The 18,948-nt window shown below is 42.3% G+C and overlaps 1 protein-coding gene across 3 annotated transcripts in view; it reads left to right on the top strand.

Moving 5' to 3' along the window:
* The first annotated feature begins 411 nt into the window (after positions 1-411).
* The window catches only part of Rspo3 (R-spondin 3), an 84,572-nt gene continuing 66,035 nt past the window's right edge, over positions 412-18,948 (top strand). The window contains exons 1-2 of one of the 3 annotated variants that reach the window (XM_090338170.1): positions 412-602; positions 1,418-1,758. In XM_090338170.1, the coding sequence (XP_090194296.1) occupies positions 1,662-1,758 (97 nt within the window). In that variant the 5' untranslated portion in view covers positions 412-602; positions 1,418-1,661. Of the gene's footprint in view, positions 603-1,336; positions 1,759-18,948 lie in introns of those variants that run through there. The other 2 variants (XM_090338171.1, XM_090338172.1) reach the window with 2 other exon arrangements.

Here is an 18,948-nt window from a genome sequence, read left to right as displayed (position 1 = left end):
GGGGGGCCTGTGATCATGGAGGAGAGAGATGGAAGGTCCATCACTACCAGCCAGAGTGTGCAAGGCCCAGTTCTTGGTTCTCCCCTCCCCTCCCTCCAGGGAAGCTGTTTGTCTACTCCTATGGGTCCTCCTATGCCACTGAAACTGAACAACAGAACGTAATGGAATTTCTCCTTCCTCGAGACTGGGAAATCTTTCTTCATATTTTTCCAACAACCACCCCCCCATTTGCCAGCTCCTAAAGAACCCAAAATGTACTCCAAATCCTCCAAGAACACTAGGAGAGGGCGCCCAAAGTGGCTGAGCAGTCTGCCTACTGAGGAGTCGCCTGAGGGAGGAGGAATCTTCCAGAGCTGCAGCAGAGGCTGGGCAGGGGAGAAAGCTGCGGCACAATAGCGCCTTCCCCAACCAGAGGGTCCCCACACACCTCTGAGTCACCCTTTCTCTGTGCAGGTAAACTGAGGCCAAGCTGACCCACTGACCACCCACTCAGCGTCCAATAAGAGAAAGGAGAGGCGCAGAGAAGAGGCTGAAGCGAGCTGGGGAAGAACCCGCCGCCAGAAGCCATCAGCCAAAGGGGCTGCTCAGGACCAGTCTCTGGGGTAGGTGGAAGCACGCGGGGACCCAGGGTCAAGGGTGCGGCCAGCCCAAGGTCGGGGAGAGCAGCCAGCCTGGGGGTGGGGAGGGAGGTGTGTGGGTGGAGGACTCCTGCCCCGCTGGACGTTTGGCCTGAAACCTTTCCAGCCCCATCGCGCCCACCTCGCCCCGCCACATGCGCCCTTCCCAGGGACTCCACTCGGTACGCAGCACCCCTACCCGGCCTCGGGCTCGGGTTCCCTCTCCGGTTGCCCACCCCCACCCGACCCCCCCGCCCCTTGTCCAAAGACGCCCCGCCGCAGACCCGGGACCCCTTAGGCGCCTCTTCCCGGGCCTCTGCCAAATTGCAGCGCCTGTACTTTTCCAGATCCCTCTTTCCCTCTTGAAATTGAAAGTTATTGAGGTCGCTCAGGGTTGTTGCTCCAGCAGTTTCCTTCCCCGCCCCCGAGCTTCCCCCCCCCTCCCGCAGCCCTCCCCCCTCCTCCTCCCACCCCCTCCCCCTCCTCCTCCTCCTCCTCCCCTATGGGGAGCTCCCGGGAGCCCTGCCCCACACTGGAACGAGCGACTCGGGCTCCACCACGCCAGAAGCAGCTCAGGGTCTCTCCGCTATCCCTTGGCCATGGCCGCGCTGCCCACGGCCTCGCCCGCTCCCCGGCGTTCTCGGGATCCCCGCCACGGCCGCGGCCGCCGCAGCCTCTGAGTTCCAAAGTGGGTAGGGGCGGGTAGGGGTGGGAGGGGGGTCTCCGCCCGCGGCCCCTGCGGCCGCTCGCCTGGAACCTGCCGCCCGCCCAAGGATGCTACCTGCAGCCGCTTTCCCCAGCCGCGAGCGCCGGGATGACAGCCAGTCCCGCCGAGCCGTCCTGGAGCGGCCGACTTGAAAGTTGCCGTCGTCGGTTCCCGTGGCCACCCGCCCCGCGTCCCCGGCCAGCGCCGCGCGCCTCGCGGGACTGACTGAGCGGAGCCGCCGAGCCCCGGACGCGCAGCCCGCACCCGGCCGGCCGCAGTCACCGAGGGGGGGCGAGAGACAAAAGGAGGGCAAAGCAGGGCACGCTTACCGGGTTACTATGCACTTGCGACTCATTTCTTGGTTTTTTATCATTTTGAACTTTATGGAATACATCGGCAGCCAGAACGCCCCACGAGGAAGGCGCCAGCGAAGGAGTGAGTAGTGTGGACCGGGCGGGGAGGGGGAGGCTGCGGGGTGGTGGTGCGTTGTGTTGTTGTGGAGTGTGTGTGTGTGTGTGTGTGTGTGTGTGTGTGTGTGTGTGTGTGTGTGTGTGTGTGTGTGTGTGTGTGTGTGTGGTGCGTTAGCTCTCTCTGCCCCGTTCACCTGTCGAGGGGCTTTGCCTGTCCTCAATCAACGCCCAGCTGTGACAGTCCTGCGCTCCCACTCCTCCCGGGGGCGGTAAAGGGTTGGGGGCGCAGGGAGGGTTGGACGGCGCCCCCCCTCTCTCCTCCAGCATCTCCAGGCTTGCTGGAGTCCGGGGCCCCGCGCTCCGAGGGCTCCCCCGCCCCGTGGTCATTTGAGGTTCTGGGAATGCTCCTTGCGTCCTTGGTGAAGCTCGCTGTAGACCTCGATGCTTTCCCTCTTTCCCGGGGTGGGGGGGGGATCCGACGGGGCGGCCTCCAGCCCCGTGCAGAGGCGTCTTCGGGGTGGCTGCGCCCCAGAGGGTATGGAGGGGTAGAGCCGATCCCGGGACGAGCCAGGCTCCCGCGACCCGCACCAGTGGATCGGAATGGCGCGGGGACGAGCGGGGAGCTCGCGTGTCTGCATATGGGGGGCCCGACGTGTCCACGCGCGGGGGTTCCCACCCAAACAAACCCCGGGGACGCCGAGTCTCCAGGGACCCTGTAGCGCTTTGGCCTGGGGGGGGGGGCTTTCCAGCGGCTCCCTGGAGAGGGTCACACTCTGAGGTTGGGGTGCCCCGTCCCCTGTCCGGACTCGAGCTCGCCTGCTCGCTCCTTGCTTGGGAGATGAACTTGGGACTGCGTCGTGAAGAGGTGGGGGGGGGGGGGGCAGGCTCGACCGGAGCTGCGCTGTCTCAATCAAGGTGGCATCCTCACAGATCAGAGGGTGACATCGCCACTTGCTGGGAGGCAGCCGGGCCCACAGGCTGCTCAGGGGTCTGTGCCCGCGTGGGGTGTCCCACGGTCCCTTCCGCAGACGCGCAGCCACCCCGGCTGCCTGGCTTAAGGGACGCTACTTGGGGACACTGGGACCTCCATGGCTGGTCCTCCTACAACCCTTGGCCTCTCTAACCCCCCCCCCCCCCGCCCCAGCTCACCCCGGGCGGTCCCACCCCCAGTGTCCAGCCGCAGAGCCCCTTCGCGGCGAGAGCAGCTGGACGGACACAACACAGCTTGTGTGAGATGGAAATGCAGTCGTCGCTCCTCGGGCAGGCAGGCCGCTGCTGTTTGTCTGGGCCCTACCCCGGGGCGGGAGGGACCCCTCAAAGCTCCCTTTGTGCCACCAGCCCCGGCCACACAAGGTTTGATTCACCTGAAAATACTTTTTTAGAAAAGAAAAAAAAATTTGAAAAGTGACCGAGTCGTTTGGCCAGGGGCTCCGGCCGGGCTGGCCGCCTGGAGGATGGAGTCGCGGGGTGCAGAAGGGCCTGAACTACTCATGTCAGAGCATCCCATGTATTATTCTTGGCTCCAAATGGCCGGTGTTCTTCCCAACTTTCCCACCCAGTCTTTCAGCTCCCCGGGCTGCACTGGTACCTCGTGCAAGGGCTCCTCCGTGTCCTCGAGCCTGGGGTCCCCACCTCCTCTGCTGGCTAAGTCTCGGTGCCTGTGGGGAAGCTGAGGTCTGAAGGAAGAGGAGCTCCTTGCTCATCAAACTCACTCTGCCCACTCCCCACTTTTGCCTTAACTGCGTGGAGGGGGAGTCCCCACCAAAGCCACAACTTCGCACACTTGCCAAGACGAAGCAGGGTCCCCAGAAACCAAGTGCCCATGTGATGCCTGCTTGTGTGGTTTGGGGCATCCCTATTTGGGAAGCAACACAACAGAAGGCAAGTTTGCTGTCCATTTGTGCCCATCTTTCCTCAGCGATGAACAGGAAACACCGGGTCCAGCCAGATGGTCGCCTCTGGCTCTCGCTGAGGACCGTTTGCGCACTCACTTTTTGACCTGTCTTGCCCGTCTGAGGGCCAGGTTAAAGGCGAGCTCTGGTTGTATTGGGAAGATGAACGTGGAAATAAAGGGAATGGGGGTGAAATTCAGAGATTGGGAAGGGGGGAAGGGGGGGAGAGAGGGAGAGAGAGAGAGAGAGAGAGAGAGAGAGAGAGAGAGAGAGAGAGAGAGAGAGAGAGAGAGAGAGAGAGAGAGAGAGAGAGACAGAGAGAGAGAGAGACAGAGACAGAGACAGAGAGAGACAGAGAGAGACAGAGAGACAGAGAGACAGACAGAGAGAGAGACAGAGAGACAGAGACAGAGACACAGAGAGAGAGAGAGAGAGAGAGAGAGAGAGAGAGAGAGAGAGAGAGAGAGAGACAGAGACAGAGACAGAGACAGAGACAGAGACAGAGAGAGACAGAGAGCGCTCTGGATCCAGCAAGCCTTGCTCCTGGCGCCTTTGTAGTGTCCTCTGCGCTTGGGGATTGCATTGCCCGTGCAATTCTGGGAGAGGGGCGACCCCTGGCGTCCTCCGAGGAGACGGAACGACACCCTTGGCAGGTGCAGCTTCTTGGGGGAATTAGGGACAGAACAGAGGGTAGAATGATCCCTTGTTAACATGTCCAGAAACTCCAAGGGGAACTGCGTCATTCCCGAACTCAAATGGAGTCATTTCCTTGGAAATCTCTGAAAAATATACTTACCTGTAATAACAACTAGGAAGGTGGTTAAAATGAAAAAAAAAATAAGATAGTGATTAAAAGTAGAAAAAAGAGCTGAAGTTGCTAACCTCTTCTTTCCCCCCAACAGGTAACTAAAATAAATATTCGAGAGCGTCCTTTCTTTGCTTGTTGATTAATAATTTCAGTTCATGGTGTTTTAAAAACCATCAGTAAAGAAAGAGAAATTTTTTTTAAGTGGACGAAGACTTGTTTTCCAGAACCTTGGAAATGGTCGCTTGAATATTTTGGTATCAAGGTTGTTTGTTTCTAAGTAAAGACATGTATCTGCAGTGTTAAATATGTTCACTTCTAAATAACCCTGGCTCTCTCTCTCTGATAAAGCAGATAAGCCACATCATTATTTTTTGGTTTCCCTAAAACAATCCTTATTCCGTTAATTTCTACATTGATATAAACTAGCTATCCAGATTACTACAAAGTGGTGTAGGAGTGTTTTGTAAAAACATGATTTTTAAATCAAGAGTCACGCTTCAAAATATCTAATTATAATGGTGAAACATAATAAAGTTTTATCTAACTAGATCTATACACAGACCCTATGGATAACACAATTGAATTTGGTTAAGATAAAATTAAATGTAGCCATATGTTTGAAAAAGAAAATTCTTATCTACCAATGCTTTTTGACAGTGAAGCCATAGGTCTGGATGCAGGATGTTAAATTTAAAACCCTGATTTCTGTTTTAATTTCACTTCAAGTTCAGCCTTTGCACCTTGACAGAATTTGCACCTTTGAATTTCAGAATCTCAAAAGCATCTCTGTAATAATAATACCTTGCCGGTACATTACAATTTCATTTGAATTATTCACTTTGGCCACAGAATAACTAATTGAAGTGTAGAGGCAGAAAAGGGGTCTATATTTTATGCTGTAAGTGATTGAGAAATGTTGTATAAGGAACCTGCATGCAGCTATGTGGCCAGGATATGTAGAAGTAGTTTTCTGTCAGGAGCTTCATTCACTGCTATCCTTATCATTTTACTATATGCTGGTCTACATTACTGAAAATATATCAAGCTTATCAAATAATAGATTTGATAGTCATCAGGGTATTCTTTGCCCAATGTATTTGGAGAATACCTGCTCTATTTGACTGAAAATATTGGAATTCACATTTTTATGTATATTATCTAATGGTGACCAATGTCAAATAATTAAATATCAAATTCAAAATAGTGAGGGTTGCTAAATAGACATTGTAGGATGATACTGTTCCAGACCGCTATTCTTAGAAACATGAGATGCCAGTGAATGTCCTTTTTATTTGCTATCAATTGTTTTAAACGTGTTCTGATTCTAGACAGAAGCAAGGTTAAAACTATTAGACATATTCTGTTTACAATGCATTCCATTGCATAATTTATAAGGCCTTTACAGGTTTTTGTATAAAGAAATCTGAAAAAAAGAAAAGCATGAATACAAAGAAAATTAGTCTAATGGTAATAAAAGAAAAGCACAAGTACCAGACTATACTGGGCTAATAAAATAAAAGCACAAGTACCAGACTTTACTGGGCACTGCTCACAACATTGTTTCAGGTATAGAATAACTCTTTGAAATTCTGATACACTCTTGATTCTCTGAAAGTAACAATTTGATCGCAAAAACAGAAGCTCCTTTAATCGTCCCAGTGTTTTAAATATTCATCAGGGCTCTAAGTTTGCTTTGGAGATTGGTTATAATGCCCATTTCTTACTTGTCTACCTTTGTTACCAGTCTACATTGTTGGAAAACAACATTGTTTCAGAAAGGCACAGTTTTATTTTGGAAAAAGTAAATTCTGAGATATATCATGTGATAGCCACATCAAAGACAGATTCAAACTCATAGGCATTGTCGCGACCACAACTAAGTACAAACAGAAAGCATTTACCTTTGGGATTGCTAACTTAATCACCTAACATTATCAAGGTTGTTTTCTAAACTATCTTGTAACTGTTTTCTTTGTTGATTGCTCCAGGAGAAGCATATCAAAACGTAGCCCCAGGTTACTGTCAGTAATCACAAGTATAAAAAAGGAGCATAAAATAATTTAAATGACTATTTCAATATTTCTTTAAATGTGACATATGAGCAGTTTTTCAACTTATAAGTAGATAAGCTGTGCCAAATAATTCTCCATTAAGGATTTCCTTGGCATTTAATATTTTACAAATTAAGTCCCCAGAAAGCAATGAAGGAAAATTATGACATAATTATGACATAAAATTTGATTTTCAAGTTTAATATGAGAAAACCCTCACTTTCATTACTACAAGTTTATTTGACATTTGATCATATTTGAAGATTTGAATCTGGGTAGAGTTCTTCAGACTGCTACCAACTGTCTAGAATATTTTCTAGTTAAATGGCTGATCTTTTTACTATGCAAAGGTTCTTTGCAGCCCTACATAATACAGAGTTGTGAGAAGTTCATGTGGAGTTAAAACCAAAAGATTCTTTTTCACTTATAATAATGGGCTATTGAGAATAAACTATCATCAAAACAGTAATTTACTAAATCACCTTTTTCCTACACAACTTGAGGGGATATGGGGAGGAAAACTGGGAGAAAATGAGGGAAGATGTAACACTGCTCACAAACAAATGTACTCATTACTTGACTTACATAACTATAGCCCCTTTAGACATCACCTTTACAATAACAATAAAAATACTTTGTAAAAAAATAAGTGTTAAGTTAGGAAGTGGCTCTGTGGCTCAATGTGATAGAGCAGTAGCCTTGCTCAAAAAGAGCTCTGGGGAAGTGGCCATTCCACACCTCCAAAAATACCATTTTCCAAGTAATGAATTCTTGAAATGCCACTGGAAGTGACTATTATGTTTCATGAAATGTAAGAATCAACTTTGCTTATATCATTAGGAAAACAGCATTCTATTTTTGACTTGAGGGAAGGTGTAGGTTGCTTTTCCTCAGTTATTAAGATAATTGGATTACCTTAAAATTGACCATCTCTTGAATGATGTGGTAAATTTAAAATGTTTGTAATATATTTAATACATAAATCACAGGTATATATTTGCGAAAAATGTTTCTGTTTTGTGTTTACTAGCATCCAGATGAATGCAGTCATCTAACAACACTAAAAAATAATGGGGCTGGGTGCTGGTGGCTCATGCCTGTAAACTGAGCTACTCGTGAGGCTGAGAACTGGGGATCACAGTTCAAATTCAGCCTGGGCAGGAAAGTCTATCAGACTCTTATTTCCAGTTGGCCACCAGAAAACCAGAAGTAGAGCTGTGGCTCAAAGTGGTAGAACTCTAGCCCTTGAGCAGCAAAGCTCAGGCATAGTACCCAGGCTCTGAGTTCTAGTCCCATGATGAACCACAAAAGAGAAAAGAAATGTGTGTGTCGGGGGGAGTGGGAAATGTTCCATTGTGGAAGCTTGTAGGGATGTTGGTAATACTAAATGACTAAGACCTCTGAGTGTTATGAACCCATTTTTCTGCTCTCAAAATTTCAATAACATGAAATTCTTAAGTGAAACACTTGGACTATAAACAATATGAATAATTAAAATTTTATTTTTAAAATATAGCTGCAGGTGCCGTTTATCTGATGAGAGCATTTAAGCCTCATTTATAAACTTGGCAAGGGACCTAGTTACCATCTGTTGTCACTAAACTTTTGAAAATGTTTGAAAGAAATATTCAGTGATTCTAAATCACACAGTTGCCCAATTAAATAAATTTAATAGCTTGTAACTATCTTTGCATTTTATGCAAAAAAGCTAATCTCCTTTTCAAAGCACTACCATATTAGGGTTCCACCCAACTTGGAAGAATTTGATGAATAACAGGTATCAGAAGTTTGTGACAGAGACTGAGACCTGAGAAGAGAGAGTCCCCAGTGATATTGGGAGTAGAAGACTGACAAACTGAAGACCTGGGTTCCAGAGCCACCATTGTGGCTAAGTATCTGATAACCAAGGCAACTCCTTGTGCCGGGCTTATCTATATGCCATCCATGGGAAAGAGAAGTTTGATTTAGTAATTTACAGCCACATCATTGCAATAGCCCCTTCCACTCTTCATCTTCTGTATGAAAACATAAATGATCACCAGGGAGCTTAAAAGTCCTTCTAAACTTAATTTTTTTTCTTCCCCCACCCACTTTTTGTCATTCGTGGGGCTTGAATTCTGGACCTGGGCACTGTCCCTGAGCTCTTCAACTCAAGCCCTATCCTTTGAGCTACAGTGCTACTTCTAGTTTTCTGGTGATTAGTTGGCGATAAGAGGCTCACCAAATTTCTAGTGCCAGGGTTGGTTTTGAACTTTGATCCTCAGATCTCAGCCTCCAGAGTAGCTGGGATTACAGGCATGAGCCCCCCTGCATTCTGTTTCAACTTGTATTTCTTAGTCATTTAAGTAGAGTAGATGAAGACTAAGAATGAGCACAAAGAGAACTATTCACTTATTATAAGTAAATATATCTCATTTAGTGTATAAATATGAGCTAGTAAGTAATTTAATCAAACAGGAAGCAAGTCACTTATGCTATGGCCCACCCTTGATAGTTTCTAGAACCTGAAGACCACAGCCATAGCTTCCATCAACATACACAGATCCATTTGGTCCTTAAGTCTTCAGACTGAGAGAACTGGCTTAGAGCACCAAGTAGAGGAATGCTTTGCCCTGGCAGAATTCAGAGGTGACCTGATGAGGAACTAATTTTCATGGTCCAGGATGAAGTCTGGACATGTTTTGACAGTTAATAATTAGGAGAATATGGAAGATGATTTATTCTAATGAAATCAGTCATTTTTGGAAATTTCAATACATTTGAAGGCTATACAATTGACATTAAACTTCAGAGTATAAGTATTCAGGTGCTCATCAGTAGAAACATAAATAAGAGATTACATGAAGACAGGAAAATAGGACAAATAGGCATGTTAACTTTTTATTTATTTATTGAGTCAGTCCTGGGGTTTAAACTCACCCCATGGGCACTGTCCCAGAACTTCTTTGTACTCAAGGCTCTCCCACTTGAGCCACAGTGCCACTTCCAGTCTTTTTCTGTACAGTTTATTGGAGATAAGATTCTCATAGACTTTTATATTCCAGCAAGCTTCGCATCACCATCTTCAGACCTCAATCTCTTGAGCAGATAGGATTCCAGGAGTGAAATACCAGCAATGCCTGGCTTGTTAACGTATTCTTTTTTTTTTTTTTTTGCCAGTCCTGGGCTTGAGCTCAGGGCCTGAGCACTGTCCTTGGACTTTCTCAAGGCTAGAGCTCTACCACTTGAGCCTCAGCACCATTTCTGGCTTTTTTCTATGTATGTGGTACCGAGGAATCGAACCTGGGTCTTGATGCATGCTAGGCAAGCACTCTACCACTAGGCCAAACTCCCGGCCCCTGTTAACGTATTCTTATTGGAACTAAATTTAATGAGTTAGAAGGACATTTAGTAAGTCAGTTTCAGAAAGTATCAAGGACTAAGGTCAAGAACTTTAGAGTTGAACTCCAGGGCATGGCATAAGTGATAGAATGCATGCCTAGCAACTATGAAGACCTGGGTTCAAATTTCCTAGCAGTCCCATACACATAAAAAGAATTTTACACTTATTCACACAAAAGTGGCCATGAGCAAAAAATCTAGTGATTTCTTGTTTATTATCAAAATGTTTTTTATTTCTGACACTGAGACCTATTCTTCATGGTAATATCAAATCAGATTAGTAATAGTGAAGAACTTCATACATTTGAATTATGTTAATGTATCATTCACAACTGTGGTTTCTCATTTTCACAGCACTTTGTATATTCTATAAGAGAATTGACTCTGGTATCATGAGCTACAATTCTAAGATGCCAATGCTTGTAGTTGGAGGTCACACTTGAAAGTCTTATTACCTATGAAATATATTGCCACAGGTTGTGAGAAGACTTGAAAAACTATATCAATAAATCAGAAATTTTTGTCAGTTGTAAAAATGATTATTGGACCATGACATTTAGTCCTAGTATTTATTTAAAATGGCAGCCATTAATCTGTTTTTAAGATTTCTCAATAATATATGCTGTCTTAAAATCTTGGGGCTTGAATGAATTTAGTCCATCCCACACCATACAATGTCTAAGTCAGGCGGCAGAATGCTTGACTAGCAAGCACAAGTCCTGAGTTCAGGACACAATACTGCCAAAAAATTAAACATCAACAACAAAACCCTCACTGAAGATTTTCCCAGCCTCATGAGAAGCCAGGCATAAAATATCTATCTTTTCCCCCCCTTCTAGTCATTTCACATCTTCTATATCAAAAGCAGTCTATTCTAGCCTTCTGAGTATCTATCTGTCAGAGGCATTGACAAGATTTTGTTTCCTTCAAACACCTTTCTAAAATAAAGGCAAAAATATTGCAGTCCTCTATATTCACTTTGAAAACTGTCCCCAGAAAACTAGCTGGGAAGCATATTTATAATTATATCCCAATACAAAGCACATTCCTGAAAGGAAGTGGTAAAGCAGACCCCATTTTATAATCACATAACACAAACCACCACCACACAGCATAAAATAAGAGATTTTTGAACTGCTTATTTTAGAATACTGTTTTCTTAACATATTCTCAGTTGGTTAAAAACAAGCTTCTCACTGTTATATTAGTGACATTCTCATGGTATGTTTTGTACCAAGGGACTTCATACAAAGGGTATGAACATGGCCAGCTATGATGAGTGCAGCCATCTTAACATAGGCTGTAGTCCAAGTAAAGGAAATATTTCATATATTCCATCAATAAAGGGTAAAATAAGATGTCAAAATGTGTTAAATGACTCCTAGAAAACTACTACTTCATAGCTCTTAAAGCTACCATTATATTCCTATGTATTTTATTTTGCACATATTTTGTGTTTTTAAAGTAAACTTTACTGTGTTACTTCAAGTAGCTTTCATGTTTTAATCATCTATGAATAGATGCCTCTTTACTTGATGTCTCTGTAAAAATGATGTCATACAGTTGTCATACCCACCCTAAGAGGAATGGACCAATTGACTCACTTTAGCCAATCCACTCAGTGGATTGCTGCCTTCTCCTGAGTCCAAAGCCCTGACCTTTACTTGCTTCCATCATTCCACCCCCGAATAGAGGGAGTGCAATTGGAGGCAATCCTGGGAGCACTTTCTCAAATCCCACCTTACTTTTTCCTTTCACTTGGGTTCTCTTCTTTGTTCATTCTATCTTGCTCCTCATCTGCCCAACATATCTTTTTCAAATATTGAATGTGCAGGTCCTTCTGGTGTCACATATTCCACCCTGTACACATCTTACTCTTTCCTCTATCGTTTATCCTCTCTACTTAAACTTGACTTAGGAGGTTTGCCAAACACAAAACAATGGCTGACTGTCATTAGAAGCAACAGAATTGTATGGTTTATTTAAAATATTCTACAATTGTTCATCCCAAGTGTGGTGTACAAATCCAAGAGAAGATTTATTTAGGCATGAGGATGTGGGGAAAGTCTATAATTTTGCAGTTAAATATCAAAATCCTTCTATGTCATTTACAACCATAATAGATAGTTCACAGGCTAGGTTTTGTTATCCAAAAAGTTATCTTTATGATGCTTCATAAAAATCTGTTATTTAGCTTACTTGTGCTATGAGCATTAATAGTAACCTACACTCTGGACTTTTGCTTTATGGGCCGTAGAATGATGGTTCTCAATGCTGTGTTCATGCTATAATCATCCAGAGATCATTAGCAAAACATACCAATCCCCAGAAACCACCCTAAATCAAATGAAATGACCTTTGGGGATGAAGACTGAATATCCTCATTTTAATAAGTAGTCCTGGTGATTCTAATATGGAGCTCAGACTAAGAAAGACTGTTAGAACTTTAATTCAAGTGTAACCATTGCAGCTGAACTGTTGAAAACAAGGTCTGGTTCACAAGGATTAAACAGAATGAACCTGTGTGAAATATAGGACTAAATGAGATATGTGTCATATGACTAAATATTCACTTAAAATATAAACCAGTCTGGTGGCCCATATTATTTGCCAATGGAACATTGAGTAAACTTGAGGTTCTGATGTAGGCATGTGGAACTTTTTGACCCAGTAATGTCTTAGACAAAGAGTCTATAAAAGAATAAAGAGCACACTGTAAGACTTGACTGTGAATTTAGCAGACATTGGTTTCCCAGAAAAATAGCAATACTTCTGTGAGAGGTATGACCATGTTACTAGGGGAGTGAGGCAGTAAATGGCTCATTTGTGGAAGGAAGGTGGCGTATCAACCATATTCATAATTTTATCCAAAACTACTTAATAATAAACAACTATGTTTTACATCTCAGCACCCTCCTTGTTGTTTGGGAAATCTTAATGATTTGGGACCTGCCTAAAGAGAAATACACATTCCTCTCTTGTCAAGTTTCTACAATCCTTGATTAACTTTAGATTGACTTCCAGTGATCAGCAAAACTTCTATAAATAGCATGGTTTTTCAACTCTATTGTAATGGGTTAAGTTTTGTGGTAGGTCATTTATTCATAGATATTTTACTCCATTGCTAATGTGCTCTTCTTTGAGAAGTTATCTTCATTAAATCCTGTTTATTATTCTTTCTTGGTCCATGAAGAATGTTCAAACCTTGCCATAAATCAGGGAAATCTCCATGTAAAAGTGAGGTGGAAGTCTGGGCTTCCTGTCAGATTTAATTCTGCTTGTTAAGGGGGCTCTTTGGGAAAATTTGGGTTCCAGTGAGTCACTAGGCCAAATCCCAATAACCACAATTGCCAAAAGTAATTAGACTGAAAAAAACCAGGCTCTTTCGGAGGAGGGTCATCCTAGCACGCTAGAGCCGCTGGTCCCTGGTCAGACCTCTTTACTTTCCCTCTGGATTGGGAGCAATCATGAGTTACAGAGAGAAGGAAATCCACTAGAAAACAATGCTTTTCCACTAATTTTTTTCCTCAATAGGTCGTTTGTCCAATACATGAGGAGATGGAACCATGCCAGCAGTGCATGCGCTGTACATCACTGGCTTTGTAAACTACCTGTCTGCCCGCATAAATGCAAAGTCCACTTAGACAACTTCTGTTGTCATCATGGCACATTCTCCTTCTCCTTCCTGAGCAGATTAAAAAGAACCCTAGGATTTCAGTGAAAGTTCTCATACAAGCAGCATCTGACTAAGAAGGAAAAGAAATAGAATACTTATAAACAGTTTCAGGTCAATTTAAGTGGTATAACATTATTGAATGAACATGTGGCATTATGAAGACGTAGTAACTAATGGAATGTATATCAAGACAAGAGTTCTAAAATCCCCACATCTACCAAAAATGGCAACAAGTAAACTGATGATCTCTTTTGCTTAAAGTAATACATTTTGGAAATACAGTGTTAGTAAATAGCTAAGTAAAAATTGTCAACAAATAAATGTGGCTAGCATTTTTAAATTTTATTGTATGAGTAGATAAAAGATTGCTGAGTCTTTCGATAAGAGGAACATATACTACATGAAACTTTGTATTTGAAACCATTGCTATTGTCTGAAATGCCATCACTTCACTTGATGGATCTTTAATTAAACAAAAATCTAAAGACACGAATGGTCACTTTCTTTAAAATTTCAAATTCCTGGTGATTCAGAATGACTTGTCTATTTCAGTACTACTTGAGATTTAGACTACCACTTTGCTGATTAAACATGTAGATGGATGACACTATTATGAAATATAGTGCCAACTCTCAAGTACTTAACTCAATTCACTCGTGTTTTCAGACCTGTGGCCTCATATGCCAATATTTCAAAGTCTAATTTCTAGTATAATAAGAAGGAGTTCCAGTAAATGGAGCTCCATATTGTTTCAAACAACTCTTAACCTCTTATTCAGAGGTAATAACACTGACATTCTAGGAATTTAGTTAGAACTCTTTGTCTCTGAATTTAATATCTTGCTCCTGCTTTAGAAGATTTGCATACAATGCAAGAGCTTTCTCCACAATGGTTTAAGAAAAACTACTTGTTGTTTTTTCTGCTTTTGTGCAGAAACCCTGTAGTTCATGAGATAAGATGTTTAAAAAATGAAAATTTCCAAGCTTTTCCAAATCAGGATATTTTCTTCTTTCTTCATGGCTGTAGCTCACTTCCTGATTCTCTTTGAATGCTAAACTACTGCTGAGTTATGTAGACTTGATTTTTAGAACTTTGCAAAGGAAAAAATAAGTGCACAGACAATTTAATTTATAAAACACAGCTGCATTTAGATTGGTGGAATTCCCTCCCTAGCATCCACCTTTTGTATAATGGCTAACTCAAGAAAACAGAAAGTAATTCCTATGTACTTTGAAAACCACTACTCAGAGTAAGTTTGAAGTTCTTCACACTTCTTATACAAGTTTGTTTCCTCATAGACAATTTATTTACTCTGAAATCTATCTAATGCATTTTCTGCAAACCTGAAGCAAATGGAGACTTACTTTTACAAGAGCAATAAACTAAAGTGGCTATTCAAATGCTTTACTTCAATTGCTCTGCACTCTAAAGTACCTTTGGTGTTAATACAAACCCTTCTTATTCTAACAGGCAGTTCCCTGGAATTCTAGGGCTGCTTAAAATTAAATGACCAAGAATCTCCTTTCCTCCACTCTCCACCAGCCCTCTCTTTCTGGGAGCAAGCCAGCAATTTGCAGGATTCATTCTGACAACTATTCTCATGTAAATATTTAGATAAATCCTTTCCATTAGAGATTAAACAAAGTAACTGCTCCTAAATGATAGATCTTATTAAGGTTTGCAATAGCAAACCTAATACTCTCTGATGCACACATTCTGATACTTTATACCAGAGAAAAGACTAAAGGAGAAGGGAAAGAAGAACTAGAAGGATTTGCATTCTAGTTTAAACAGCAAATATACTTTCAAGTAACTATACGAATGATATAGTTAAACATTCACAGAATGTAGAGAAAAGGAGTTCACCGAAATGCAGATGAGTAAATGTTAGCTACTGGTATATATTGTGAATCTTATCACCACACCCATTCAAATGGGGTCCTCGGTTCCTTCACTGTAAACTCGTGGAAGTAAAGTATCAGAGATACGGCTTGGCATGATCCCTGATTTCTATACCAATATTATGTGATGATTGAAAGTGATAATGGCTGTCCAATAATGCTTATACCAAATATCACTTGTTAAAAGTAGGCTGGCTGAAGTCTAGGGAATGAAAGCTCACCAAGTCACATTTATCATGCATTTCATGGTTACAGAAGCTAAAAGTGATTATCACATACAGTCCTCATTCCCTCAATGTCCACAGGGGCTTGGCTCCAGGAACAGATACCACAATCCTTGCATATAACCTGTCTGCCTCCTCTGACATACTTAAATCATCTCTTAATTACTTACCCCACGCAAAGTAAATGCTGAGAAAGCAGTGGTTACACTGTGTTCTGCAGGGAACAATGAAAACAGAAAAGATCTGTAAAGATTAGCACAGTATTTTTGAAAAAAGATTCTTGGAGGGGTGAGACAGATGGGGAGAATGGTGAAGAGGGTGACACAGGTCAAGACACATGATATTCAAAAATTCACATGTTGAACTGAAACCCCTTTGTACAAATACTAAAGGCCAAAAATAAATAAATAATGAGATATTCTTTTGGCCAGTCCTGGGCTTGAGCTCAGGGCCTAAGCACCATCCTTGGACTTTCTCAAGGCTAGAGCTCTACCACCTGAACCTCAGCACCTCTTCGGCTATTTTCTATATATGTGGTGCCAAGGAATCGAACCCAGGTCTTTCGTGCATGCTAGCAAGCACTCTACCACTAGGCCAAACTCCCAGCCCAATGTGGAACCCATGGACTGATGTGGAACCCATGGACTTAAAAATAGGTAAGATCAGGGAAGCAACAGCTAAGCAATTCAAACCATCAAACACTTGAGTGATTGAACTTCACATTAATTCCACAGTAAAGATGCTTCCAAGAGCAACATCCTTCAACACAGTGGTTATCCTTCCCTAAATGGTTGTAGGAACATACAGAGACTGTTGACAAGTAACAATCTAAGTTTTCTTCCTGCCATCTACGTGTTACTTCTCTATTAAGTGTTCTTTAACTTTATATTAAGACTTTTTTGGTATATAAATCAGATATTACGTGGGCTGGTAGCATGCCATGATGTAAGACCAACTGTAACAGGAAAGCCAATTAAGAGGGTTAGGCTCTGAGTTCAAGCTCCAGGGCTTGAGCACACACACACGCGTGTGCGCACACACACACTGCTATATAAGTAACAGTGAAACATCTACAATATAATTTTGATTCTCTCTCATTTGCTTCAATCTTATATAGCTGCCCTCATTCACTGCCAAGTTTTCAATTGGTTCCCACCCTTAATCTTGTACATATAATTTATGAAAAAAGAACCATGGGATATAAAGAGAAATCTTATAAACTTCATTGCAGAAGATTCACTTAATTCAGGTCCCCTTTTTAGAACCTGTAGCATCTTGAGTTTAGAATACAGACAAATCCAGTTAGAAGACAGGGAGCTTACTTTCAAATTTCTATCTTTCAGTATAGCTTAGACAAATCAGTTTGTGAGTGAGCTTCATGCACTGTAATGGCACTCTGGCTCTCATTTGTATGAGGGCAAGAAACTGATCTTGAAGTCCCTCCAGCAGAAAGATCAACAAATTCTGTCTTGTCCTTCTTGCAGCATGTTCTAACCTTAGATAGTTGTCTGTCAAAACTTCAAGAATGTGAAATTAGGGCTTGAATTCAAAAATAAGTTTCTCTTTGTTCTTCCTTGGAATTTTTAGTCCATCTTTAGAGAAATAACAAGAAAATGAATCTCATCAAGAGGAAAAAATGAAAGTAAATGTAACCTTAAAACACAGTAAATTTCTTCATTTGTTGAACCGCTATTTGTACAATAGTTAGTATATGCTAAGGTTATTTTTTATGTCTCTAAAGAACTCCCAAAACCTGCCCTTGCAGCATTTTACAGTGATTAAATATAAAAATATGAAGACAATTAAAAAATCAATATTTGCTTCACAAATCGGTATCTAAGTTCAAACACTTAAGATACCATTTCTAGTTTGTATAATGCTTTTGTCCTAGATTTATATAAGTAAAATTGATAAGATTTTTAGATTGCTTTCAAATAACTGAATCCACAGCTATAGTTCCCCCTGGAAAACAGGAATCCCAGGCAGCATTGTGGGAGCGCAAGAGGAAGGTAGAAGGAAGAGCAACTGAAAACACAGGAATTTACTTGGCCTCCCAGTATTTTCTTGTCTCAAGATTTACGACCAATGAACAGAGCCATCACTTAGCATGAGGTTTGTGACAATCATAGGAAGTGTACTATGCACACTATAAACTTAGTTGGCATTGTTAGGTAAAGCTCGTAATGGAGTGGCATAGTTTGGCTGAGAGAATTTCCATTTTTGGCACACAGATTAATTCCTATAGCTGAACTTTCACACTCGTTCATTAGCTGGAATTACTTTTATCAAACAAACACTAAAATATTGTACGTTTAAAAATAGTGCATTTTTGTTCATCTGTCCAAGGCACTTCTCAAACCTTTTATGGTAACTCCTTGACCACTACATGGAACATAGACTCCTATCTATGTAAAGCACCAGTTTAGCAAACACATATCGACAATTTATTTGGGTTTCTTCTGTCATCTTCTGTTGATTACCTTTCCTAACATCAGTTGATTGCTCTGAAGATGTCAATTGCTAATTGTCAGTCTTGAAAGTAACTTTGCTTCTGAAAAGAAACAATTCACTATTTCTCCACATGCTATCTGACACAACAGTTGCCATGACTGCTTGATACCCAGTTGATTATTCTATAAGTGAAGAAATTGAGGCTTAAAACAGAAACATTATAAAGAAAACAACAACCAGACCAAATTAACCTGAAAATGGTAGATCCAAGAGGCACACTGAGTCCTGCTGACATAATGAACAGCTTCCCTATGGCACTCTGCTTCGCATCAAGCCTGTTAGCGACAAGGCCAAAGGAGGTTTAAATGAGAGACAGTTCTCTCTTTGCATGCCATAAGCATTGAGTCAGACAGAGGCAGAGGCGGAGAGAGAATGAAGCAGGCTAATTGACAGATTGGGTAGTACATTGACTTTTTAGGCTCTTCTTCAAGTAGGAGCCCAATAAGATTTCAGCTACTGTTTCTATGAGATCGCTCTGGTTGCTAAATGGTAATAGTTGGAGTAGTAGGAAATGAGGTTGACCCCATAGCAAATGGTAACTGGAAACCACTATGAAGAACAGTTCCAAATTTGTGCCCCTAGCAACTGGATGGTGACATTTTCTAAGACAGAAAGTACTAGAGACAATACTAGAGCTACTAGCACATGTCTAAGATAAACAATATGCTTTGATAGCTTGGAAGAATTTTAGAAATCATGTGTAAAACATAACCCCTGATGCTCCTGAAGCAGAAAAAGAAGTCTAGAGAAGAAAGTGACTTGATTGAAGTC

This window comes from Megascapheus bottae, chromosome 8 (genome assembly GCF_031878675.1).
Source record: "Megascapheus bottae isolate mThoBot1 chromosome 8, mThoBot2.hap1, whole genome shotgun sequence".
Taxonomy (NCBI): Eukaryota; Metazoa; Chordata; class Mammalia; order Rodentia; family Geomyidae; genus Megascapheus; species Megascapheus bottae.
This window is presented reverse-complemented; position numbering and strand designations above follow the sequence as displayed.